This window comes from Tachyglossus aculeatus, chromosome X1 (genome assembly GCF_015852505.1).
Source record: "Tachyglossus aculeatus isolate mTacAcu1 chromosome X1, mTacAcu1.pri, whole genome shotgun sequence".
Classification (NCBI taxonomy): Eukaryota; Metazoa; Chordata; class Mammalia; order Monotremata; family Tachyglossidae; genus Tachyglossus; species Tachyglossus aculeatus.
In genome coordinates this window covers 25155809-25183145 of record NC_052101.1, presented here as the reverse complement: position 1 = coordinate 25183145, position 27337 = coordinate 25155809, and the positions used below count along the sequence as shown (strand labels likewise).

At 42.1% G+C, this 27337-nt stretch overlaps 1 protein-coding gene across 4 annotated transcripts in view; it reads left to right on the top strand.

Annotated features, from left to right (window-relative positions):
- TENM2 (teneurin transmembrane protein 2) overlaps window positions 1-27337 on the top strand; it is a 921151-nt gene that overhangs the window by 797663 nt on the left and 96151 nt on the right. For 3 of the 4 annotated variants that reach the window (XM_038772467.1, XM_038772466.1, XM_038772469.1), the window contains 2 exons: window positions 2776-2976; window positions 4481-4666. In XM_038772467.1, the coding sequence (XP_038628395.1) occupies window positions 2776-2976; window positions 4481-4666 (387 nt within the window). The remainder of the gene's footprint in view (window positions 1-2775; window positions 2977-4480; window positions 4667-27337) is intronic. The other variant, XM_038772468.1, reaches the window with a different exon arrangement.

Genomic DNA, 27337 nt, shown 5'->3' with positions numbered 1-27337 from the left:
CACACATCATTTGGCAAAAGGAAAGTGTCAAAGCAATGACTTTGCTGTTTTTCAAACCTTTTCTTCCTGTGCATATTGTGCACCACAGAACAAAATCCTAAGTAATGAGGAGAATTTCAAGTGGCTTCTCAACAGCTGTACCAACTCAGCCAAAGAGATTTGAATTTTTTGGAATGAGTCAGTAGTGCAACAAAACAAGGAAAAGAACGTGACTTTTTATTAAAGGATGAACACCCCCCCCCCAATTGATTTGTGCTTCCAAAAAGAATGGGCTAGAGTGATTCATATGCCGTTTTCAAAATAGGAAATGGAATTAGAAAGTCTGGGTCAGCAGTTTTTTTTCTTCCAGTTAGCTTTTTATTTCTGATATTCATCATAGTCATATCGTTCAAACAATTTACCTGAAATGGCAATGGCACCAAAATCAATATCTGTGATCCACAATTTTTGCTGCATAAACACCAGTGCTGTATTAACAAATTTCCACACAAGAATGAAATGGCTCATTTGTCAGGTTTCACTCAATGATTCTGGGTGGGGAGGACTGTTCAAGAGAGATAGACAATTAGTTTGTCAGTCATGGTTTTTCATGTCTTTTTCACGGTTGAGTCATTTTTCAATGACATTTAACTTCTTAAGTGTAATTCATGGGTCTTCAGGGCTTTATAGTACATATTGTTTGGAAAACTCCTTGACCTCCTTTTTTATCTTTAGGGATAAAAATTGCATTCACGTCCCTTTTTTTTGTCAAATCTGTAGAGGATACTGACTAAATGAGTTCTAATGATTTTAGCTGCCAGGGGGCTGGAGCTTTAAGTCACATGCTACTTAACTAGTAAATGCCACTGTGCCCCTTTTAAGCACAACAAGGATTCCACTTATAAAGTTTTGCAAATTGCCACTACCACTTCCCTAAAGATCCAGCAACAGCCCTGAGACCATCACTGGATCCTGGAACCAAATGGAAAAGAACAGAATAGAGATCATTAAAATTTCTCTTCCCAAAGTCATGATTCTGACCAAACTAAATGACAAAATATTTACCTATAACTGTAGAGCCAAAGAGTTGCCTAATATTCTACAGAGAATGAGTGGGTTCTTGATGGCATTCCTGTTCTAGGGAATGAATCTTGGGAGATTCTTCCCGCTGCGCATGTCCATAATTCAGACCAGAGGAAAGAAGGCTAATTTTTTCTGGAAGAGCAGTTTTTCATTCTTTCTAGATGGCTTTTATTATTGCTTCCTTTAAAAAAAAAGACATATTTCCAATTGTCCTGATATATTATTGGCTGTCTGTGTTCTGCCACACTTGTTCAGGCCTAATTTACAGTGAGGCATAAGTTTAAAGCACATGGATGCAATACAAGGTTGGAGCACATATTTCAGGAAGGGACTTTTTTCAGCCCCCAAAAGTGATCATGGACCTGATAGATTCTGGTTCCAAACCCAGTATGAAACATGTCCTTTCTTAAATTTCAGCTTCTGCACTTGCTTCCATTCACTACAAGCCCCAAATGGAAACACCCTGGAACGTTTCTCTTGTTCTGTGGAAGTGAACAGGATGAGGGGGGGAGAGAGGAGGGCTTATCCCTCCCACCTTCCTTGGGGCTGGGGAAGGGGTGTTGATAGGGACAATCCCTCCCCATCCATCCACAGAATATGCACCTTTTAGCAATTTTTAACTCACAAGGCACCTGGATCCTATCAGGCATGCTGCAAATAGATCCAGGGCTTTGCACATAGTAAGTGCTTAACAAATGCCATCATTATTATCAAAAGGAGAGTGTGTGTGTGTGTGTGTGTGTGTGTGTGTGTGTGTGTGTGTGTATGCACCTGCATGCCCATGTTCCTGTATCTCTCACTGGCTGCCCCTAGATTCACAGGTCCACTGTATGGCAGAGCTCCTTGCCCTGCTCCTGGGGTGTGTCACCCCTGCTACTGATGAGTTGCCCAAACTGTGCAGAATGTGACAATTCCAAAGAAGCACTGAGGTTTCTAACATGGCTTTTCCACCATTTGACTTCCAGATAAACTTCAGGGAATCTTCTGACCTTTAGATTTTGAGCTAAACAGAGCAGGTATTGGGAAGCGTACTCATTGCTAGTAATAATTGCTGTAATATTCCCCAAAGCAATTAACTAAACAAGAAATTAGTTGAGACAACCCAATCAGTGACATCATCGGAATCATTTATCTAATGAGAAATTGCAAAATGATTCATTCGGAGAGTAATCTGAGAGACAGAAGTGACACCGACCATACCCCCATGGGACCAGGTGCTCAGAACCAGATCTCTGAACTCGGTGCTTTTCCCAGCACTTGGGTGAAGGCTGGTGGTTCTGGCATGTGAAAAGGGAGGTCAGTACTCAGAAGCCCCCGGAACCAGGCTTTCCTTTAACTTCAGAAGTCATTTCTCTGTTGTGCTGCAGGGAAGGGATGAACCATTGTGGACTCCATCTTCAGAGCCCATCAATCTAAATTACACACACCTCAAATTTTCTGATGGTAGAATGTCATAAGTTGGGAAATTTGCTTAATGAAGCAAATTTATCTTTCCTTTATCACCTTGATCTGCCAAGGGAGAGCCTGAACCCTCTTGAATGTTCCATGTTTGCAGTCTGGGATTTTCAGAATTCTTTGCTCCAGCCAAAATCTTGTGTTTTGGTTGGGCAGAGCTGTCTTTAAAAACCATGGGCCCGTGAACAGTGAGGGAAGACAATAATTTCTTCACTGCTGCTAACATGGTATGTATTTTTTCTCATTTGTTTTTTATAGTTGACTGCTTAGATCCAACCTGTTCCAACCATGGGGTCTGTGTGAATGGAGAATGCCTCTGTAGCCCCGGCTGGGGTGGTGTAAATTGTGAACTTCCAAGAGCCCAGTGTCCAGATCAGTGCAGTGGACATGGTACCTACCTCGCGGACACAGGCCTCTGCAGCTGTGATCCCAACTGGATGGGTCCTGACTGCTCTGTCGGTAAGTTGAAAGACTCTTCTCCTTGATTTCTGACCAACCCGTACTGGATCCCATAACTAAAGAAAACTGTTGCTTCAAAATGGAAACAATGGGAATTTTCCTACAGTCCATAATGCTCACCTAACTGCACTCAGGTTTCCTGCTACTCACTAGAACTCTGCCTATTCTTGTGCCTCTTTAGTGCCATTATTACAAATTGATAGGATACCCTGGAGGTTGGTCTCAATTTGCATTATAGGGTTTCTTATGTACTCTCAAAGGACACGTAAACTAAGTAGAGTGATTCTGTCCTGAAAAAAGGGAACTGAGCTCCCAATAAAAACAGAAAGAAGCTCCCTCAGGGTGCTGTGTGTATAATTTTTATAAAGCTTTGTAATCCTCCAATAGCCAAAAAAAAAAAATCAAATACTTTGCTTCCTTATCTTACATGTAGCATGAAATGAAACCGTTCAAAGTTAGTTTAAGCTCTTCTGATACTGGTCCCATCCAATGTAGGACTGGCAAAAAGCATGTTATTCTTCCCCTTTCTTCTAGTTGGTGAGACAGCTGTCAGGTTATGAGGATAATCATGACGGGAATATTTGTGACATTTGGTTAGAGCTAAATGGGAAATAAATGTTCCATTCCCCCCCCTGCAAAAAAAAGTCAGTTTTATAAGTCCTCGCTGTCTTCTCCATCTTGCTTCATTAAGGCTTCAGCTTTAAGCAGAGTCTGGTGGATAGAGCACTGGACTGGGAGTCAGGAGACCTGGGTTCTGGTCCCAACTCCACCTCTGATTGCGTGACCTTGGGCAAGTCACTTAACTTCTCTCTAAGCCACCGTTTCCCTCTCTGTAAAATTGGGATAACGATCCCTGCCCCCCCTCACTAGGTTGTTGTGAGGATGAATGAGATGATGTCTGTAAAGTGCTTGTCAGAGTGAGAGGTCTGTAAAGCTACAGAATGAATATCTGTCTATCATCTGTGAAGGACTTTGAGCTCCTCTGAGAAAGACGCTATGTACACACAGTGTATAATTGGGATAACTGTCGTTATCACTGATTGTTTGGGCAGGGTGGAAGGCCTCTGGAGACATTGTAAAGGCAACATCGGAGTGTGCCAGATTTCCCCTCCATGCCTGACTCCCATGTCAGATTTGCTCTGTTCACAACTCCAAGCAGGGATTTCCTGGCTACCGGCAGTAAAGGAAAACCAAGACGTGTCCCTTCAATGCTTGGTCCGTCCTTGTCCGCCACCAATGGCGTTCCCGGCTCCCGCGGTGCCACTTGGCTGACATTCTTGTGCGGCAGTCCCCGGCGGCAGCAGCAGCAGCAGCAGACTCAGCAGCAGCAGCAGCAGCAACCAAAATCCCCAGTAGCGGGGAAAACAAGGCAGAGCTGTCAGGACCCTGGTGGCACAACTCTTGCAGAGTTGCCGTCCCGGCCCTGGCCCCGGGTTGGAGCGGAGTCCCCAGCAGAGGTTTCCCCAGTGGTGGTGTTGAGCTGTAATAATTGTTTTTCTTCCAGAAGTGTGTTCTGTAGACTGTGGCACTCACGGCGTCTGCATCGGCGGAGCCTGTCGCTGTGAAGAGGGATGGACAGGGGTGGCCTGTGACCAGCGCATTTGCCACCCTCGATGCACAGAGCATGGGACCTGTAAAGATGGGAAATGTGAATGCCGAGAGGGCTGGAATGGGGAACACTGCACCATTGGTAGGCAAACGGCAGGCACCGAAACAGGCACATATTGCTTTATTTCCATAAATTGTAGAAACGTAGTGATTCTTGTGCATGGCAATGGGCTGTTCCTTCAGGGACACGAGAGCTCCCCACATCAGCGCTGCCTCTCCAAACCTCTGGGGCGAGACAGGGTCAGTAATTGGAAAATTCTGATCTTCCTCCTCTGGAGGTCTAAAGTGAACACCGTCGGCAGGACCTGGCCCTGAAAAAATCAGATTGCTGATCAAAGAAGGGCCAGGGCCTGGGAAAGGGAGACGTGCTCATGAAAGCCCATTGGCGTGCAGGGGACACCATTTCCCAGAAAGCAAACATCCCCATCTCATTTCCCAACCTGCAGGGTCAGGTTGGAGGAAAGCAAGGAGCCCACGATAAGAGATAACAGCCTCCACTCGGCCCTGCCTGGGTTGTTTTCAGATCTGGAACAGGCTCGGCACGCAGGATCTGTCCATTGCCACTGCATGCCGGCCCTCTGCCTCTCAATACCATCCCATCCAAATTACAGCAAAAGCACTTAAGAGGACTGATGGGTAACCTGATAGCACATGGGGAACTCAAAAATAGCAACTTTTTTTTCAAAAATCAAAATTGGGGTGGGGGGCACACAATATTTTTAGCCAGATGATACACTGAAAACTGAAACTGGGTATACTGGATTTGGAAGCATGTGCTTTTTAATTTTATCTCTGAAAGTCAGCATCTTTTTACTTCCATTTGGGGAGGGGAGGGGCGGTGTTTATTTGAGACCCCCGGCAGGAATTTTAACCCTGTGGTGGACAGTCTGACTTTGTGAACAGGCTGTTGAAGTTAATTTCAAACCACTGGCAAACTTGCCCTTGAAATCAGCATTGGTCCCGGTGAAGTTGTAGGGCGCTCCTGTTGATCCCTAAACTCTGCCTTTTCCTCCAAACCGCAATGAGCTTCAAAAGTCCCCTTTGGCTCTTCCTGAGGTTGGGTGAAAGGTCAGCTTTGGTTTTCCCATGCTGTTCATTTCGCTGACCATCTTCCAACATTCAGAAAACCAAAACAGAGCTAACCATGCACCTTGAATTTATTACCCCTAAAGAAAACATCCAATTGGGCAGCAGAGAGGCAGTTTGCAAATTTAGGGCCATGGCCCTAGCAATTGGGACCTTGAGGGGACAGTCTGTTGGCAGTGAATTGTTCTGTCTATTCCCAATAGTGATCAATATTTTGATGCCCTTCGACCTGTTTTCATGTAAAATCCCCCATCGAGTCTTTGAGATTCATCCACCTTTCAAGGGATATACATAGATAAATTTTAAAATATGCTCAATAGTCTTGAAAAATCAGTTTTTAAAGGCGCCTCAAATCCTCAGGAATAACTTCTTTGAAGTTGTGGTGCCTCATTTTCCTCCCTGTATGAGTGCACATGATTAAAATCAAAGCCTTCCTTCTCAAAGCTTTTGTCAACAACCTAAAGGCAGAAAACCTTTCCCTTAGTCCATACTCTTCTCTCCCAATCCCCCAGCTGCCAGCGGGACCTGAATTCCCCTAGTAAATCACCCTCCAGGCCTTTCCTAATTAAACCAGGCTCAGGAAGGGAGTTTTTCCTTCTTCCATGAGTAAGGCACAGTATGTCAGCACAGATGGGCAACGGAGATGGGCAGAAAGAGGGGTAGATATAGGAATGGGTAGGAAGCCTCTCAAATGAGTTGAAACTTTAAAGTTGTAGCAAAAGCATTGATAAGGAAGTTGGTTTATGCCCATAAGATGCTGTCCATTTTGTAAAAAAGGGAAGAAGTCTGAGAGGGGGAATAAGTAGAGAGTGGAAGAAAAGAACCTTGTGCAATGTGGAATATGGGTAGGGAGAGTAAAGCCACAAGACCCTGGGAGATGAAATAGGAAGCTTTGAACTTTGTGCAAAGAAGAGTAGAAGCCAGAGGAGTTTGGGAGGGAGGTCAGGAGACTTTCAGCCCAGGACTCAGGTGATCTGTAGAATGGGAGGTCAAAGTTTCCTATTCAACTAGGATTGTAGTTTTACATTTCCATGAAGTGATGATATCTGGGGAAACGTGAAGAAGGCGAGAATGCATAAAATGCTTCAGGTTTTGAAGAGAGTGTACTATAGAGTGCTTCTTTCCTGCAGGAGTGCCATAGCACAACAGTGAGACTTCATAGTATCCCAGGGACTCAAAGAATACTGACCTTGCCAGCTTTAATTTCACTGTGCTTATGTGAGGAAATTAAAGATAGGGCAGCAGACCTCAGCATCCCAGTTTGTTAGGACTCCTCTCTCCACTTTCCCGTTATCCCATGGGCTACTGGTGGCGGACTGGATGTGCCTCAATTGTGCTGGTCTTCCTGGGACATTGGGGGACACAGGCACCACTGTTCAGTTCAGAACCATGATGTCGGAAAAAGAAAGAAAAACATTCGATTCATTCAATGCATGTTATCAGGGTCACAAAGGTAGCATGAAGTTTTTCTCATATCTCATGACTTTTTTAGAAGCCTGTGTGTTTTGGGATTCTAGCTATCCAAAAAGCTTAAAGCAGCATGGCCTTGTGGTTAAAGAACTGGCCTGAGAGCCAGAGGACATAGATTATAATCCTGGCTCCCCCGCTTGTCTGCTTGTGACCTTGGTTACGTTACTTAACTTCTCTGTGCCTCAGTTACTTCATCAGTAAAATGGGGATTACGACTGTGAGCCCCAAGTGGGACATAGACTGTGTCCAACCTAATTAGCTTGTATCAACACCAGGATTTAGTAGGGTGCCTGACACAAAGCAAGCACTTAACAAGTACCATAAAGAAAAATGCAGATACAAGGTAGGCTTGCCATTTTTAGCAAAAGTGAAGTTGGTAACAGCAGCTTTGGGTTTTTTTTTCTTTTTAACCTTTAGCTCAGTAAATATTTCAATGGGTTTTTATTTTTTTTCGATGAAGAGGAAACTCCTGTCAGTTCATTTTACGTAAATGCCACAATATAAGGCCGAAGTACTGATCCTCCCCCTCAGGGACACTGGCCGTTTTAGAAGAGAGAGAGAGAGAGTCTTTGGCTATTTGTAATCGCTTGCAAAAGCTATATTGAATACAGGAAAATAATAAAAATGAAATGTCATTTGCCACACAAGCAATGAGTTTGGGAAACCTGAGTTGGGGCTGGGGTAGTGAGTGGTTCCCAAGTGTGTGACTAATTTCATCCTTGACATTCTTTCAGAAGTTTGTAACAAATCAACTATCTGAACTGTTGCAAACCATCCAAAAGAAGCAGGTGAATAACAGTGGGCTGGGCTCAGATTTCAGGTGACTGTATTTAAGGAATAAAATGAAGTCAATTGCAGGGGTAGGCAATAAGATCTTTGTGAAGAACAGAGCTTGGTCACACTGAGCAAGGAGAGCTGGCTTGCTCACCTTATCAGCCAGTGTATATTTCTTCAATTTTGTTCCAGATTCTTTACTGCAGCATGTTATCAGAAATTAAATCATATTTAAGCATAGTGCTGCAGACAGGGAACATGTCTACTAACTTTGTTATACTGTACTCTCCCATGTGTTTAGTTCATGGGATTGGCTGATAGATTGCATAATATTTTAGAGTTGGCTGATCCAACCAAATTATAAAAATTTCCATTACCTCTTTTTAAAATTTTAACTATAAAATGGCTCCCAAATTTCCCCCAACACACCTTTTGGAAATTCACTCAGAATCCAAATCATCTGGAATTCATGGACATTTTTTAAAGGGATTATTAGATTGATATGCTGCCTTTGGTTCCCATGAAGTAATCAAAATCCCAACCTTCACAGATAGAAACCAAATATCCCAGAGGTAAATTGCTGCTCATAATTCCATCCTCTTTTGAGATTAGTTTAGTCTCCAGAAAGTATCCAAGAGCCAATAACACTTTAGGATAAGGTTAAAGGAAGGATAGGGCTGAAATTTTTATTAGGTCACAATTACCATGAGCTGTATTAAAATAAAGGGCAATTGGACAGCAGCTGGACTGAGCAATGCAGGTTAAGACCGAACAAAGGAATTAGTTTATTAATCAATCATATTTATTGAGTGCAGTGCACTGTACTAAGATCTTGGGATAGTACAATATAGTAGAATTGGTAGAATACAACTGCCTACTCTCCCTTTACTCTCCCTTATAGCTTAGGGGGAGAGACAGACATTAGTATAAATAAATAAATAAAGTATGGATATGCACATAAGTGCTGTGGAGATGAGGGAGGGGGGTATAAGAATACAAATCCAAGTGCAAGCAAGTGGGAGAAGAGGAAATAAGGGCTTTGTCGGGGGAAGGCCTCTTAGAGGAGATGGGTTTTTAATAAGACTTTGAAGGTGAGGAGAGTGATTGACTATTCAATCCATCATTAAATCCTGTCGGTCCCACCTTCACAACATCACTAAAATCTGCCCTTTCCTCTCTATCCAAACTGCTACCATGTTAACAGAAGCACTCATCCTGTCCCACCTGGATTACTGCATCAGCCTCCTTGCTGACTTCCTAGCCTCATGTCTCTCTCCACTCCAGTCCAGACTTCATTCTGCTGCCTTGATAATTTTTCTACAAAAAAGTTCAGGACGTGTCACCTCGCTCCTTGCCCATCCAACTCTGCATCAAACAAAAACTCCTCACCTTTGACCTCAAAGCACTTCACCACCTTGCCCTTCGTACCGCACCTCGCTTCTCTCCTACACTCTCTCCTCAAGTCTGACAATTACTCTCCTCTTCTTCAAAGCCTTATTGAAGGCACATCTGCTCCAAGAGGCCTTCCCAGACTAAGGCCCACTTTTCCTCTTTTTCACTCCCTTCTGCCATCCCTGACTTGCTCCCTTTGCTCTTCCCGCTCCTATCCCCACAGCACTTATGTATATATCTGTAATTGTATTTATTTGTATTGATATCTGTCTCCCCACTAGACTGTAAGCTCATTGTGGACAGGGAATGTGACTGTTTATTGTTGTATTGTACCCTCCCAAGCTCTTAGTACAGTAAGCAGCATACACAGTAAGTGCTCAATAAATACGATTGAATGAGTGAATGAATGACTGTTAGATGTGAAGAGGGAGAGCATTCCAGGCCAGAGACAGGACATGGATGAGAGGTCGGTGGCGAGATAGGCGAGATCAAGGTACAGTGAGTAGGTTGGCGTTAATAATAATAATAATAATAATGGCATTTGATAAGCGCTTACTATGTGCAAAGCACTGTTCTAAGCGCTGGAGAAGCAAACTGTGTGGGCTGGGCTGTAGTAGGAAATCAGGAAGGTAAGGTGGGAGGGGGCAAGATGATTGAGTGATTGAAAGTCTTTGAAATGAGGAAGAATAAAACAGAGGCTTAAAGCAGTTATCTGGCAAACTGGGATCATTTAGAAGCAGCAGTTTGCCTGCCCCACAAGAGGCGTCTTTACCTGAATGATCCATTTTGACAGTTCTCCAGGAATTGCCCCATCTTCTTGCCTCTTTTGGTGTGTTGATCAGGCCATGAGCTAGAGAGGCAGGATTATCCTGATGTTGTTCCTGAGAGAGGACAGTGCTAGTAACATATGGCACACATCATAACAGTTTTCTTTCCATCTCACCAGGGCCCTTCCATTGTCGGTTTTAATTGGTTGGGGAAAGAAATTGATTCCTGAGATATTAATAAGGAAAACGAATCCTTTGCCCAAGGTAAAACCAGTCGTGCGACAACCTGATGTGCTGATTAAGTGATTGTGAGCAGGAGTAGACAGAATCACAATCCAAGTGAGAGAAGTGTTGGGGGCTTCAGGGAGCCCATCAGGAAAATTGAACTTGCCACACAGTCTGAGTGTATCCGTAGATATTTCTGCGTTCCTTACCAATTTCATTTGTGAGTTTTAGCGGCTTTTAGAGACTGGTGTCCTTGATCATGTGGATCCTTTTGACTCTACCAAGGAGAATGTCAGGGGGAAAATCCTTCAGGGTAAAATTGGTCTTCAGGTTTGGTCTTTGGAAGAAAGTGAATTCTGCAATTAAGCCATTAGGACACAACTGATTCCTCCACAGTTTTTCTGGCCAAAATGTAGTTAAACATCTCATTTCTGGAAATAGAAGAGTCACCCACCTCTGATGCCTGGGTCGTCAGTGATGTGACAATAACTCTAGGAAGGGGATAGGTTTCATTAAGCAAGGTCTTATCTTAACAAGCCGAGGTTTTCAAAATGTCCTCCTGCTTTGTCCCTTTCTTCCTGGCCTCAGGAGAAGGAACAGTGACTTGCCATGCAATTACCCTGCATTTTTGCCTAAGGGTTTCAAAACTATTCTTCCTGGATGGCTGAACAGAACATTCCAACTCAAGCACTGACCCTCCTTTTAGCCAGACTAGATTTGTAGTGATTATTGGTTTCTGACCACTTCTTGAAAATGTAAAAAAAAAAAAAAGGCTCAGTTTTATTGTATTTAAAACAGCCTTTTGAATAGTTGGGCTCATCTCTGAAAACGCCTCATTGGCTGAGCTACTGTTCAGAGGCCTCACAGCACCGAGTCAGCCTTAATCTTCCAGAGCTGCTGGGTTATTTTGTACCCCATGGTGTCAGGCACAGGTTGGAGGAAGCAAATTACTTACTACCTGGTGTTGCTGGCGCTGAAAGAGCAGAGACTTCAGAGCATTTAGGGAAGAGGTGGCAAGCAGCTTCAGGATCATGTAATGTTATGCAAACTGTGAAATGTCACATCCCTCTTCCTTGGGACTTTGCATTCAAGTGAATCTGTAATCAGAAACCATAGGACTTATTCTTTGGGGAGTTTAAACTCTGATGCCCTCTGGACTGTAAGCTTCTCTAGACTGTAAGCTTACTGAGGGCAGGGAATGTGTCTGCCAACTCTGTTGTACTCTCCCCAGCTTAGTACAGTGCTCTGCACAGAATAAGCCCTCAATAAATACCATTTTTGTTGATGATGATGATGTTGATGATAAAGTCCAGTGCCTGCCCTGCTTCCACACACCTCTGTGTGGAAATTGAACAATGACCTTCAGAAAGATCTTGACAAACATTGTCCTTCCATACTGGAACCCTTCTAAAGTGGAATTTTTAAGTTTCCTAAACACTCATGAGTCTGTTCTTTAGGTGCCTTATTTTCTAGAATTCAGGAGGATGGTGTCGGTGGTTTAAAATTGTGGGAGAAAAGGCAGGAAGGAGAGAGAGAAGGAAAACTAGAAAAAGAACTCAACAATCTGAAACAGAAGACCAATTCAGAAACAACTAATAAATTAAACCTATAAGGTTTCTCATATAAGCAGGAAGTGGGTAGGCAAAGCTGGAGTGGTGATATTTGTGAGGAAGGTTCAAATTGGAGGAAAGCTATTCTGCTGCCCCTGATTAGGCTACAAGTTTCTGCTTGCCCATAGCATCACCATAAGTTTAGTGCCACAAGTTCTGCCATCAGTAACATGGTCTAAAACAACCGGACTAATAAGGTCCTGAAAAGTTCCAGTTACTCAAACCCAAGTTCCCTGATTTGTTCTAGAAGATAAAAATGGACTTGGTTCAGCCTTATAAAATTACATCTCTGAGTCTGATACTGACAAGCAGACATAGATAAAGCTAACTCTCTTCATTATAAATCAGTTCCAGTTGGTTTATGAGACTTTCCTGACCGAGATCTGAGAGGAAGGCTCACATAACTGTGATATCAATGAAATTTAGACACGATTGAAGAGATACAGGGGTTTTTAGAACACCTTGAAGTGTGTAGAGTAATCCCGGCACTTTGCTCCAGACTGGACTGCTGCCCTTTGCACTACTGACCCTCGAGGGTAGTGTCCACCTGAATAGTCTTTCCCCGTGCTTAGTACAGTGCTCTGCCCACAGTAGCTCTTAATAAATGCTATTGCTACCTCTCATTCTCCGAGAAGATGCAATGCCAAAATTCTGAGAGCCACACAGACCCATTGTTTCTGATATCTGAATTACTAGTAGTCATGTTCAGAGAATGACTAGAGAGATCAAAAGGTTGATTGAAAAAAAGTTCCTACTTCTTCTAGAACATTTAGGCTTCTCATTGACTTTCAGCCCCCATTCTGTTCCATCGACTTCCAAATTCCCTTTATTTTTTCCACTGGGATATGCCAACTCTATGGAGCGTGGCCTACTTTAAACATCCAGAGATTCATTGTTTCTGGTCGTTAATATCTTTTGGGTTATAAGGAGGCAGACTGTGCTTCCCAGGTGTTCAAATACAAAAGAAATTCTACACTTCCACCCATTTTGTTGGTCAAATACTACCTAAATCCTAACCATACCCTCTCCTCTTACTGAATTCCATTATACGGTGCATATTAAACGACTGTATTCCAGACATAAGGAACAATCATCTTAAAAAAACTGTGCCACTCACTGTAAGTGTTATTGTGGTCTTCTTAATCCCATTGTATTTTAGTTTTCTGTTCACAGTCCTTAACAGTCCAAATCCGAGCAGCTTTGTCAGTGTGGCAGTAACAGCCTGAGTCTTTTGCTCTTTTATGTGTGACAAAGTAAGGCACCATGTGAAATAACTGGTGGGAGAGATTTAAGTCTTTCTTCCTAAGCATTCTCAGGATGATTAAACTGGATTGAATTACAGAAGATAATCAATTTAGTTAATCTTTCTTATAATTAAAAAATGATCCCCTGTTTTAAATAAGTATTTTTTAAAACACATTTTTAATGAAATGATATTCAGAGGCTGGATAAGCACTTATCAATCAATGAAATTTACCGAGTGCTTACCGAATGCGCTTGCACTGTATTCGTCATGAGCCAGAACTTTGAGGGTCTGTTTTTCTGTCTCTGTTATTAAGAAACTGGACCCAACTTGTTTTCCTGAACTCTCTATCTTCCATCTCTCCCCCATGAACATGAACCTCCCAGAGTCCATAACTGCATACCCCGAGTTTTTACCAAGTCTCAACAAAATACACTGCCTTTTTTTTAGGGCCCATGTTAAATTAAAGCTAGACTTAGCACTAGCAATCAGGGCCACTAGGAGTGGCAAGACAGGCACAGCTTCTGTTGAAATATGCAGACGTAGCAGCAGTAGTGAAAAAGAGCCTTGAGTGGAAGGACTGTCCTGGAGAACTTGAATAGGTAAAGTTAATTGGAGAAACCAGGTGTTCTGTGCAGCTGCAATGCTCTTGGGGCTTCAGCAGTTGCTGAAGGGCAGGGTAGCTTCAAATCCAGCCTTTCTGAGTAAAAGCCAGAATTGGCTGGGACAGAGAGACCCATTCCCCTGACAACGAAGAGCATCCAGGCCTTTGCCCAATTCTGCACCCGGCTCTGGTTCTGATCCACCAGACAACTGCTGTAACCCTTGCCACAGCTCTTTCTGGGCTGTTCTTCTCCCTCTCTAGAGCAGAATATAAATCCTACTTTAGTACTCACCCACACACCAAACCCCATGTATCAAATCCTTAGTCGGGACTTTCAATGTCTAGAGATGGCGGCGGGGGGGAGAGCTCAAAATAGCACCTGCCAGCTGAAACCAGCCCAACAAGAAATTGAATCCATCCCACCGGACTGATGAAAGCCAACAGTCTATTCCCGCGAGAGGCCGTTACTTCTTGCTCCCAAGCCTGCTGCAAATACTCCGTGGCCCCCACTGCTGCTGCTGCCCTTGGAGTCGCAGTGTGTCGGGGTGGCTGATTACATTTGTGTCTGGCCCTGAGCCAGGTAAGAGCTAGCGCAGACAGAAGCAGCTGCACTTCCACTGTTGAAACACACCCACACACACTCACTCATTCACTCCCCATTCCCACCCCCAGTGACAACTCTGAGTGTAACCCTCTGCACAGCTCAAAATATTTTAGCCACCCACAAGTCAAATTAATTCCCCACCTGTGGTCTAGAGTAAGGCTCCAAAACAATACCCATATGTGCAACAGCATCTAGTCATAATAGTAACTCAACTCTGCCTGAATGTGGTACAGCTGTGTGGACTGACTCAACTATGAGCTTGGAGACATCCACCCTCACCCTCTAGAATTTACTCAGTTGCATCCCTCCCAGGTGTTTAGTTTTGGAGATCCTTCTGGCAATTCTAACTGATCATTTTGCCCAGGATCAAGCACATCACTCTGGTGCCCATCTGAGCACATCCACCCTGCCCGTATGACAAAAAAGCTCTCCAAACCCTAGAGACATGAAATGACAGACAGATATTAGAGAAGGAAGGTATGTAAGAACTAGAAACTTCTCTAAATGGATAGTGGTCAGGAAGGAGAAGCAAAGTACCCGGTGGTAAGAGCCCAGGACCATGAATCTGGAGACCAGATTCTAATCCCAACACCAAGACTTGCCTGCTGTGTGACTTTAGGCATGTCACTTAATTCTCTGTCTCAGGTTCCTCATCTGTAAAATGGAGATTCAGTACCTTTATCCTTCCCCCTTAGACCATGAGCCCCATGTGGGATAGGGTTTGTGTCTGATATTGATTTTATCTAATGATAATAATAATAATAATTGTAGCATTTGTTAAACACTGACTATGCATCAGGCACTGTTCTAAGCACTGGGTGGATACAGGCAAATAGTGTTGGACACAGTCCCTGTCCCCCATGGGGCTCACAATCTTAATCCCCATTTTATAGTTGAGGTAACTGAGGCTCAGAGAAGTTGTGACTTGCCCGAGGTAACACAGCAGACAAGGACAGGGTCAGGATTAGAACCTGGTCCTTCTGACTCCCAAGCTCGTGTGCTATCCATTAGGCTATGCTGCTTTTCACTGTATCTACCCTAGCACTTAGCAGAAGGAATACAAGCAGAGTATTTGATACATAGTGGACATGCAATAAATATCATTATTGATAGTATTGAGATAGTGGTATTTCTTAGTAAAATTTGGTACTATTGTGATAGTGGTCAGGGACTGTGTGTGTTAATATTGTTATATTGTACTTTCCCAAGCACTTAGTTTAGTGTTCTGCACATAGTAAGTGCTCAATAAAAACGATTGATTGATTAGATAATAATAATAAGGGTCGCCTAGGTCCCTGACCCCATTTCAAGAAGGAGCAGCAATAACAGCAGCAGCCAAAAATGAAAACACACATCTGGGAAGTCCTTGCCCCAGACCCTTCTTCTGTAAAACATCTAAATGCTGGAAATGTTGTTAGACAAATTTGTTCAGTTGCCTAGAAACAATGCCAGGGGAATTACACTTGAAAATTAGGAATAAAACTTTTAGAAGTTTAGACATAACATTTTTATTTAAATGTATTCTTAGCAGCTAGTGATATGTTGATCGTCAAAATTGTGTTACTACATCAAGGAACAGGATTTCTGATGGCTAGATAGCAAAAGTGATGGCTTTTGCTATTGTGGCACAGATGCTTTGTGGACAGTGAGAAATGTTTTTCATGAATATGATATTTCAGATACAAAGAGTACATTTCCTTGATGATTGTGATTCCTGTAGAGTCAGAGAAATGCTAGGCTAGATGATCAAAAAATTGATATTGGAAATCAAGAGGAATACAAGAAATTGGAGTTTGAACATCTCTAGCAAGTTGCCTCAACTTCTCAACACAGTTTGAGAACTTTTTTAAGTTTTTAATGGAACCAAGAAAGATTCATCTCCAAATTCTTAAACTTTTCAAAGCTCTCCACCTGCCATCAGCAATAACCCCCCCGCCCCGCCCCAAACAAACAAAACAAAACTGTACATGTCAAAACAGATCTATTCTACCATCTGTGGATTACTTTTTTTTTTGTCCAGAGTTGGTCTTGGTCAATAGGTCTTTGATAATACTGTAGTTATTTTTTAGATGCACTAGAAAGAGTAGAGGAGAAGGGGCAGTACGGAGGAGGAGAGGAGTGAGAGAGGAATTGGGAGGGGATGGAAAAACCCGTCTGAATCCACAAACTTTTGTACCCAGTGAAATATGGTGTAGATCTAACCCAAAGAACCTTTCAGAGGTTATCTGTCTTTTTTTTTTCATCAAACATATTTGGAATTATTTTTTTCAATTCCTTGTTGCCTACATTGTTTACTAGGAGATCAGTGGAGGGACCAAAGAAGCAGCGTGGCTCAGTGGAAAGAGCACGGGCTTTGGAGTCAGAGGTTGTGGGTTCAAATCCCAGCTCCACCACTTGTCAGCTGTGTGACTTTGGGCAAGTCACTTAACTTCTCTGTGCCCAAGTTATCTCATTTGTAAAATGGGGATTAAGATTGTGAGCCCCCGTGGGACAACTATCACCTTGTAACCTCCCCAGCACTTAGAACAGTGCTTTGCACATAGTAAGCGCTTAATAAATGCCATCATTATTATTATTTAACTTCAAACAGTAGTTTCTATCTATTTGAGTAGAATTGAATGATATAGAAGAGAGCAATAGCATCCCAAACTGTGTGGATGCATTCAGATGGCTCCCTCATAATTGTTAATTTATGCTACAATGGATTAAATTTAGTCAAATTGAATGAAGATGGCCGCTTATTAAAACTATTTTTCCCTATCCTTTTTCATCTTTTAATCCTCCATATGTGGCACAACACATTCTTTTAAATAACACATTAATTAAAGCTCATCTTCTCTTAGCTGTATCTTACTTTTACTTATTATGGAAACTTAAAGATGCTTATAATCTAATTTATATGGATTATTGCTTGGACGTCTCTAAGTAGGAAAAATTTAAGCTTTTAAAGTAGCGAGAATTGAGGAAGAGTTGGGATGGGGTGGGGAAGGGAGGGGAGGCAGGGGGAGAGTTCTCTTGTCATTTCTTTCTGTGACTTAACAGACCAAGCCATCTCTCTGCAGGGAGCTTGGTGAGCAGGGCCTCTTAAAACCCCGGTACTTCTAACGAAGATTCAGTTGGGAAAAATCAGGTCCTTCTGAAAATTGGATTTACTGGGTCTTAATCCCAGGAGACTGGATTGGTACAGAGTCAGGAAATAGGATTTGATGGAGCTGGGGCCTGGGCCGGGCCAGGGACAAGCTTTATCTGTCTCTCTCTTTGAAACGCTTTGTTCTTTGGTTATTGCTAGAGCTGCCGAAGGAATCTTCTGACTCACCACTCTCATTTCCAATAGGAACTAAAACGACACTTTGCATTTACATAGCGACTTTTCTCCAAGGAGCTCAAAACATTTTGTGTTAACTAGGTTGTGCTCAGAACAAACCTGGGAAAGGGACATGAAACACATGAAGAAGAGAAAACATTTTTAAGTGGGCTAGCTAATGAGATCCTTCCCATTAAGATAGGTCATTGTAGTGTTTTGTATTTTGATATCCACAACAAAGTGGCCCCACAGAAGCTCCTTTTGGTTTTTTATTGTTTACTAGCCACCTGTTTATACACAAATCCGGTCTGCATGACCGCACAAATGAAAGCTAGTCATAAAATAACTGCACTAGTTTAGCCACTGGGTATTTATTAAAAACATTTCAAAAGAAGTGGGGGCTTCTTAATTTGGGGCCACCCTGTAGTTGAAGGATTGTTCGTTTAGCCACTGGGTATTTATCAAAAACATTTCAAAAGAAGTGGGGGCTTCTTAATTTGGGGCCACCCTGTAGTTGAAGGATTGTTAGAAATATTGAATCTAATTCACCCTTCTTTCTTTTCACTCCAATATGGTTGACATTCAGGCCAAATACAAACGTCCCTAAACTCAAAGGGAAACCATCCATTTCTGTGGTGTGTCTGAGTGGATGTAGGTATGTGTATGAGTGTATGTGTATGTGTGTGAAAGCTCTCCTGACTTCCTGACAAATAAAGCAAGACATGTGCCTACTCATTGCTCCAGACCAATTTCCATTGGTCATCTACTGGGGACAGTGATCTGGAATATTTCTCACCTTCCTCACAAATGTGAAAATTCCCAATGTGGCTTCCCAGGATTCTGAAGGGGGGTATTTGCGCTCTGACTTTTCAGAGGGTTTTTACCAACATCAGTTAATGATCTACCTACTTCCGAGTAATTTTGACTGCATAATTTCCTCAGGCTATTAGAATGGCAATTATGAAAGAAAAAAAATCTCAAAAAGCAGTTAGAAATTGAGTTGAAATGCACATTCTCTGAAGCTGCCAAGGATTATCAGTTGACCGGGGCACCCACTGAACACAGTGAGTTATCCAGCCCCGAAGCAGAATTCCTGAGTCAGGAGGAGGTGGCCCTGGGATAGGGGAAGTTTTCTACATTTGGTTCTCGACCTCCAAGCTTCACTGTAAGTTCTTCCCGCTGGACCATCCTTTACTTTGATTTCTGGTGATTACTCATTCTGTTTCTTTCCCTGCTCCTATAAAACCTGTGTATGCATCTTGAGCCTACATCCCAGGCATTTTGTCAGAGCACTTTTATGATTCATGGGCCACTACTGGAACAGATGACCTTTGAATCAAAGATCTCACATAGCCTCAACAAGGTCTATTGTTTTCTAGATTCCTTTGCTGTTCCATCCTTCTACGTCCGAATGCCCCCAGATTCTTGGGAACAATTCCCAGAGTGCTATCCCCCTGTAACTACATTCTACCTATGCTGGCCCTTTAAAAACTGTTTCAAGCACAGGTGCAAAGCTATAAAGTAATCCCCAATGGTAAACACCTGACCGTTTCACATCTGGGTGTCAAGGGACTTAAAATGGGCTCTGTGGTTGAAAACACAAAAGCTGACATATACACTGGCTTAGAATCTGATCCCATGAATCAGACCACAGTCTCTCCTGTGTGGGGGGAATGCTGTGCATTTTCCGGGAGTAAGCATTTTAAAGATCTTGCCAAATAGCATTGAAAATCCCTCCTTGATCTACTCAGAACCAAGAATTGACTAACCATTTAATATTAAGCGTGCTGTCTCAGCTCAACCCAGAAGATAGGAATCAATATTGTAGATTTTGGTTGGGTTTGTTGTTCTTTGATTTTTTTTTAAATGGCGTTAAGCTGGTTTTCTTTGTTGGCTTGTGATTGGTTTGTGGGTAATATTTTATTGTTGTTGTTGTTTGGGGAGAAATCAACTTTTGTTTTACATTCTGCTATTCAACTTTAAAAATCTTTTGCTTTCAAAGAGCTCAGTGCAAGTATTCCCCTTTCTTTGTGTAACATGCCGTCAGCTCCTTTTGCTGTCTTTCAGAGATCAATTCTAATTGCACACAACATGAACATGACGTATTTGAGGAGGAGTGGAAGGGGGAAGAGGGTGTCTGCTAAGTATCCGGTCATACAGTGACTTTAGGGTGCCTTCGAAGAAGCTCCAAAGTCAGAGATTAAATCTCATCAGTGCAGTTAAATTTAAAAAAGTGGGGTGTGATATGCCGTTCAATGCAAAGGGTACCCAATTCAATGAAGCCTTGTGATTTCACAAGAAGTGAATGATTACAGACCACTTTAAATAAGCTTGTTATGGGCAGGGAGTTTGTCTACCAACTCTGTTTTATTGTTCTCTCCCAAGCGCTTGGTATTGTGCTCTGTACACACTAAGCACTCAGTAACTCCTATTGATAGATTTACTGACTGATTTAAATAGAAGAAGAGAATGGTCATCGAGGTACAAAAAAAATATGCCCCAAAATGATCCATTGAAAAAGGTTATTAAAAGTTACCTTAAGTAATCTGGTACTTTGTCTAGTATGATCAGCTTTTTTTGTGCAAATTTCCACCTGTTTTTGCTCACTTAAAAGGTTTGGACTTCTAGGACCAGGTTGGAGCTTAGTAGGTAAACAAGGGAGCTAATTGTCTGGTTTTCAAATGGTCTATGCCCTGCCCAAACAAAGAAGGGGGGCTATATAAGAGCATTGGGTATTATTGAATGCTGTCAGGGGATAGCGTATTGGTGCATAGTCAGTTTAGGTCCCCTAATATGATGGGCATCCCAGTGTGCTGAGGGATTTTAACCCCACACTTTCCTCTCCCTTCATTATTATTAATATTGTTATCATTATTATAGCTATGGCATATGTCAAGTGCTTACTATGTGTCAAGCAGTGTTCTAAGCATAGGGATAAAATGTAAGTTAATCAGGCTGGACACAGTCCCTGTCCGCATGGGACTCAATCTAAGTAGGAGGGAGAACAGGTATTGAATCCCCATTTTACAGATGAAGAAACTGAGATGCAGAGAAGATGTGAAGTGCTCAAGGCCCATTCTCTTTTCCCTAGGCCATGCTGCTTCCTCCTAGCTCTTTCAGTCGTTTAGGAAATTAAAAGGTGAGCCAGCTTGGAATGAGGTCCCAGTATCTTGGTTTTCAGTGAAAACAATATAATTAAAATGTTTTTTAAAGAGTTTAACTTAATAATATTTGAAAATTAGCAAGCTGGTATAGTGCTTCTGGAAACAGGCTCTTCTTTATGAACTGGAGAGTCATCACTATTGAAAAAAAAATGCCACACCAGGTTAGTTTGATTTTTCAAAGCCAACCAATAAAACTCAGCAAGATTGAAAGAAACAAAGAAACAAACAGAAAGCTTTTAAAAGAGTCAAAAACCCCGGAGGCCCAAGAGTCAGCTAGAGATGGAATTTCCACCATAGCTGGGATATTCCAAGGTTTTGTAGCTTTAGGCCAAATCTTAGATTTACTACCTAATGTGTGTACACTTAACTTACCTAAAAGTGCCAGATTTTATTGTAGTATTCCATTTAAACTCCCTGTCCTTTGTAGCTAGCACAACGGTAGCTTACTGATATTTTCTGAGTTGGGAAAGCAAATGATGGATGGTTTATAAAATTATTTGTTTTAGAACCCATAAAGACATTGCTAATACTGGAAACAGTGAAGGGAAAGTAGGGATGCCAAGGAAGAGTACCAGGATAAAGAGTCAGAGAGGCAACACACATCACGGGAAAAAAAAAAACACATTTAAAGAAAGCTGTTAAATTGGAGTTAATTTTAGAAGCTAGAAATGCTCATTTCAATTTTCCTTTCCATTTCAGTTCTCTTTCTTTCAGGTACTGCCATCTCTGCTTTCTAATTTGGGGTCAGTACAACAGTGGAAAACTTTAGTAAGGAAGGGTGGCACATAACAAAGGTAGGCACACTCTGCTAGTTTGTTTCATCTGGCATCAGGTCTGAAGTATAAGGGAAAAGGAAGACATAAAAGAGAGCCTTGTCAAAAAGAGAAACAGCATAACTTTCTCATTTAGAGACCGCGGCTTAGCTCTCAGAGTAAAGCAAGAGGGCCCACCTTTAAAGCCATTAAAAGAGCAGTAGAGACGAAACCAATACATGGGATGAGGAGAAAAGCAAAAATAGTAATTGGAAAGACAGGTTGCCATTAGTATGAAAGAATTCACACAGACCCAAGAAAATAAGCACTTATCTCCTTAATTCTAAGTAATCCAAGCTAGATGTTGAGATTGCAAGTTTAAGATAAAGGGACATTGAAATAAGCAGTTATTAAAATCAAAATCTTTGCTCATCTACAGCACATGTTGTTTGGGTGGTGAATACTTTCAGTAACCATGGCTAATTGGCCTGATGTGACATCTGTGTATAAACAAGTGTGCTTCTACCACAAAAAAACTCACAAACCCTGCAGGAATCCATCCACATCAGTGGATTTCCAAACGAAGGTCAATCAGACCCATTGTTAATAAAACCATAGGCAATTGCTAATAGTGAATCCCCAGGCTTGCCCACCCATGGAAGACCCTTAGATAAGGCTTTTGATCCCCAATTGACCACTTAATAATAATAATAATAATGGCATTTGTTAAGCGCTCACTATGTGTGAAGCACTGTTGTAAGCGCTGGGGGGGGATACAAGATGATGAGGTTGTCCCACGTGGGGCTCACAGTCTTAATCCCCATTTTACGGATGAGGTAACAGGCACAGAGAAGGTAAGTGACTTGCCCAAAGCCACACAGCTGACACGTGGCGGAGCCGGGATTAGAACCCACGACCTCTGACTCCCAAGCCTGTGCTCTTTCCACTGAGCCGCGCAGCTTCGAAAGCACTTGAAAGCACAAATTATTCAAGGATGCAAGGAGCTGAGGGAGCCAGATGCAGGAGCATTTTTTCAAAACAAGTCAGGAGGCAGACACAGATTATTTGGAAGGAAGGGCATATCTTGACCCACACATTATAGCAAAGACTTATTTGATGATAGAGTCTCCCGTCAGGGACGACAGATGAGCCACAACCCTGAGACTTCAGGATCGAGACATTTAGGAATCCATTAGAGTCCCAGTGCCTTGCACTGAGCCACTCAATCCCTGTCAGTCATGTTCCTGCTGGTTTGTGAAGTAGAGTGAGTGGTAGGTGGGCGACGGTGTAGCTTATGGTGAAGTCTATGTGCTGCGTCTGCCCACATTAATCAGATCCAGATAGAATTTGGATTTGAACCCAAGTCTCCTGTTTCCTAGAACATCCTCTTTCCGTTAGATTGACAGTAGAGGTCAGAAAGGAGTTCTGAACCCAGAGGGATAAACGCCACAATTGTACGAGGAATCCCCCTGCCTATTGGTTACCAAATTTTAATGTTCTTGACTAGTTTTTAGGTTATTCATTACAATTGAAAAATATTTCTTCAGGGACTTTATATTTTTCATCAAAAAGGTCTTTGTTTTGTTTGGCTCTTCTAATAAATTGCCTTCTTCCCTCTCCCTTATCACCACCCTGGAATCAATCAATCAATCATATTAATTGAGCACTTACTGAGTGCCTAGCATTTTAATAAACCCTTGGGAGAAAAATTGCCATTCTACACTGGGACCAATATAGCCTGTTGGGAAAGGCACAATGTCTCTATTCCTCAAACAATAACTTGCTAAATATAACAGCATGAAATGTTGATGAGATGATGACCTTCAACAAACACCCGATTGGCAGCAATTTATGGCTGCCTGTTTTTGTTTGAATTCACATTTCACTACCTTCTCTCTAAGAAAATATTCCAAATAATTCAGAGTTACAGTTCTCATGGCAACTGTAATCCTACCATGACTATATTAAGGCATAAAGTTGCATTTTCTGTTCCCAAGAGAACAGAGTCATAGTGTGGGAACCAATTGCTTTTAATTTCCTAATTTTGGAGCATTTAGATTGTCAACCATAACATGGCATATTTTCAGATATCTTGCATGTAATTTCAAAGCTGGCTGCTTAGTGCCATTTTATATATCTCCTATAGTTGATCATCAAGTCGAATTTCTATTCATCAGTCCCCACTTTCCCAGCACCCCTATTGACAACTCTGTTAACTTGAAGATTCTGGTTTGGCAGAGTTTTCTCATTCCACCCTAAAGTATGAGTCAGGTCTCCACCTTGGAGAGTGTCTAGAAAATTAGGTTTATTCTACTGGGGCTTGTGTTGTGCCAGCATTCCAAGCCAAAGATATTTGAAATGTGATTTTTTTTGGTTTTTTTTTTAAATTCTACTGACCCTCTAAGCTCCAGTTCTCTCCTTTCATTAATCATGCCAGTGTGAATAACAATTTATCGTAACTTTTGAAAGTCATGAAAAACTAGCATATAACATCTTACACAAGTCAGAAATGATTGCAATTCTCCTCAAAGGTGAGCTCAGCAGAACAAAATTAAAGTCAGGCTTAATTCATGTGAGTAGTGACTATGGAAACTCTAGCATTTGCCAAGTGTCAAGCGGAAGTTTTGTTTCAGAAGGGGATGCAGAGACATTAGAAGCTCTAGGATTGTTATACAAGTGAAAGCTCCATCTATAAGGATTATTGATTCATGCAGCTTTATTGGAAAAAATCAGTCAGGCTTGGAGACTCCTGGGGATTGCAGTGCTGTGGTTTTTGAAACTCTGCAGGTTAGATGCTTGATAGAAACTCCCATTCACCATTCAATTGCCCATTTAGTCTGGACGTGCCTTAGTAGATAAAGCGATGTTTTGCATTTTTAAAATGTGCTGTAAAAGGAAGAATTTCTCCTCCCTTTAAATGAAAGGATTTGTAGGAGGGAGCTCTCTCCCTCCTAAGGGCATGCTTGTTATGCCTGAATGGAGCATTGCACCTGACACTGGCATCATGCCGATTGTTGGAAATTGGACAGCCATTCTGCAAACTTTATGGAAAACGCATATCTGTGCATGCTTTCTAGTGTGCTACAAATCAGTTCATCGTTAATCTAGTGAATATTGAAGTTTGCACATTACTGTAATGACTGTGGGGCAACTATCTGTAGCACTCAGTTTATCTGTAGTGAATATACAGAATGAACCAGTGTGGATACAGGGAAGGCAATCCATACCCATAATGATAAAAGAGGAAAGGGTGCCAGGAAAAATACACCCCGCCCTACCTCAAACAGGTTGCTATACAGTTGCCCAGATCACAGAGATGCAATAAATGGATGACTGTGATCGAGCCTCCCATCAGCAACAACACATGAACTTTGGTCCTGTCCTGACACTTCAGGACTAAGAACCTGCACAGAGTTGCTTTTCATGATAATAATAATAATAATAATAATAACTGTGGTATTTGTTAAGCGCTTAGTATGTGCCATTCATTCAATCGTATTTATTGAGTGCTTACTGTTCACAGAGCACTGCACTAAGTGCCTAGAAAGTACAACTCTGCAGTACAGACAGTCCCTGCCCACAATGGGTTTACAGTCTAGAAGTGGGGGAGACAGACATCAAAACAAGTGAACAGTCATCAGTAGCATCAATATTAAATAAATAGAATTATAGATATATATACACAGCAAAACACGTAAACAGGCATTAATATAAATAAATAGAATTATAGAAATGAGCATATATACACAAGTGCTGTGAGGCTGGGGGGCAGTAGAGCAGAGAGCGAATCAGTGCAATGGGGAGGAGTGGGGAAGGGGAGCTGAGGAAAAGGGAGGGCTTAGTCTGGGATGGCCTTTTGGAGGAAGTGAGCCTTCAGTAGGAGAAGTGTGATTGTTTGGCATTAAGCACTGGGGTGTATACAAGCAAATCAGGTTGGACACAATCCCCGTTCCACCTGGGGCTCACAGGCTTAATCCCCATTTTTACAGATGAGGTAACTGAGGCACAGAAAAGTGAAGTGACTTGCCCAAGATCACATAGCAGATAATTGGCAGCCTTGCACTCATTTATAGTTTATAAATTGGGTAACTTTCATAGGACAGTTGCTTGCAGAAGATCACAGATTTGAAGGAGAATCAAAAATTGCAGCAGTCCTGAGTGTAGAAAATGCAGTCAGCCAGAGGTATATGATATACAGGGATTATAGCTCTCGCATCAATCTCATTAGAAACACTGTATATACTAAAAATTCCACCCTCAATTACATCATCTTTGACAACGAAAGCCATCTATCCATGTGTGCAAATGGGAATCATAAAGTAGTTTCTTCACCAACTACCAATGAAAAGTAAGTAGGGCCCTTTATGCCACCAGGGTGAGAATCACCTTCCCAAAAAGGGTGCTTATCTCAAGTATGCTGCCAAAAATCTCGCTGTCTCCTTGACACAAGAGACAGGTGATAAATATTGGGCTACCAACTTACCTAGGACTTTAGTTTAAGATTAAGTCTGGGGAAGGAGAAAAGGAATCCTACTTCTAGCAGGACATAATGCTTAATTTGTTGTTTCTGAATTGATTCTCACTTGCTCCGAGCCTTCTTCCCTTTCTCTCCCACATTCCAAGAAAGCATCAGCCCCCATTGGGAGCGGATGGCAGGCTACTATATGCAGACTGTAGCCTTGGAAAATACATGCCATAGGGAATATACATGCCCTGAAACATACATGCCACATGCCATTATTTATGTTAATGTCTGTTTCCCCAACTAGACTGTAAGCGCACTGTGGTCAGGCAATGTGTCTGTTTTTTGATATACTGTACACTCCCAGGTGCTTATTACAGTGCTGTGCACACAGTAAGCACTCAATAAATACAACTGAATGAATGAAGGACTCCCTCAGCAGTAGGCTCCGCTGTTCTTTCATCCTTGCTATTATAAGTATAGTATTAAAAAGTTGGCCTTACTAGATTTGGCAGTCTCTCACTTCTTGCTAAAAGTAGGGGAAACAAACTAACTTATGATGTCATGGCATAGAAATTGACCCATTCCTTAGCTGGGATTGAGGTTTAAGGAAGGGTAAATGAGGGACTGGGAAAAACATGGAGAGAAGAGGAATACACATGCAAAAAAAAGACCAAATCCTCTGCACAAACCAGAAAAAGAGGGGGGAAAAAAGAGTGCACACAGACTGTAAGCTTCCTGTGGACAGGGATTGTGTCTACTAACTCTATTGAATTTTACTTCCCTGAGCTCTTAGTACAGGTGTTTTGCACATGGTCAACACTCAGTAAATATCATGGACTGATTGTTTGATGGATTGATATGATTTTCATTACCAAAATTACCAAGGTTGATAGGCTTTCACCGAAGTGGGAGGTTATGCTCTGGGAGCAGTCTGAAGGAACTATATAACCTGGACTCATATGCCAAGGCAGACTAAAAAAAAAAATCAACTTGTTAGGGTGGCTTTTCATCTCTCTAAGAAAAGCTATGGGGGCCATACTGCTCGAGACTTTGTAAATGAGATTGGACAAAGCATCCAAGATGTCATGCCGGCAACAATCTTGTATGTCCACAAAGATAGCCCACTGATCTAAAAGCTCTTTTCCATCTGACTCCAGTGATTTATGATATTATGAGCTGCTGTCTTACTGCTTGATACTTTCCACTTGATATTTTGCAAATTCTTCCTATGGGAAAGGACTGTTAAAAAGACAAGCTTCAACCATTCAATCCTGCTGCCTTCTGTTATCTCCT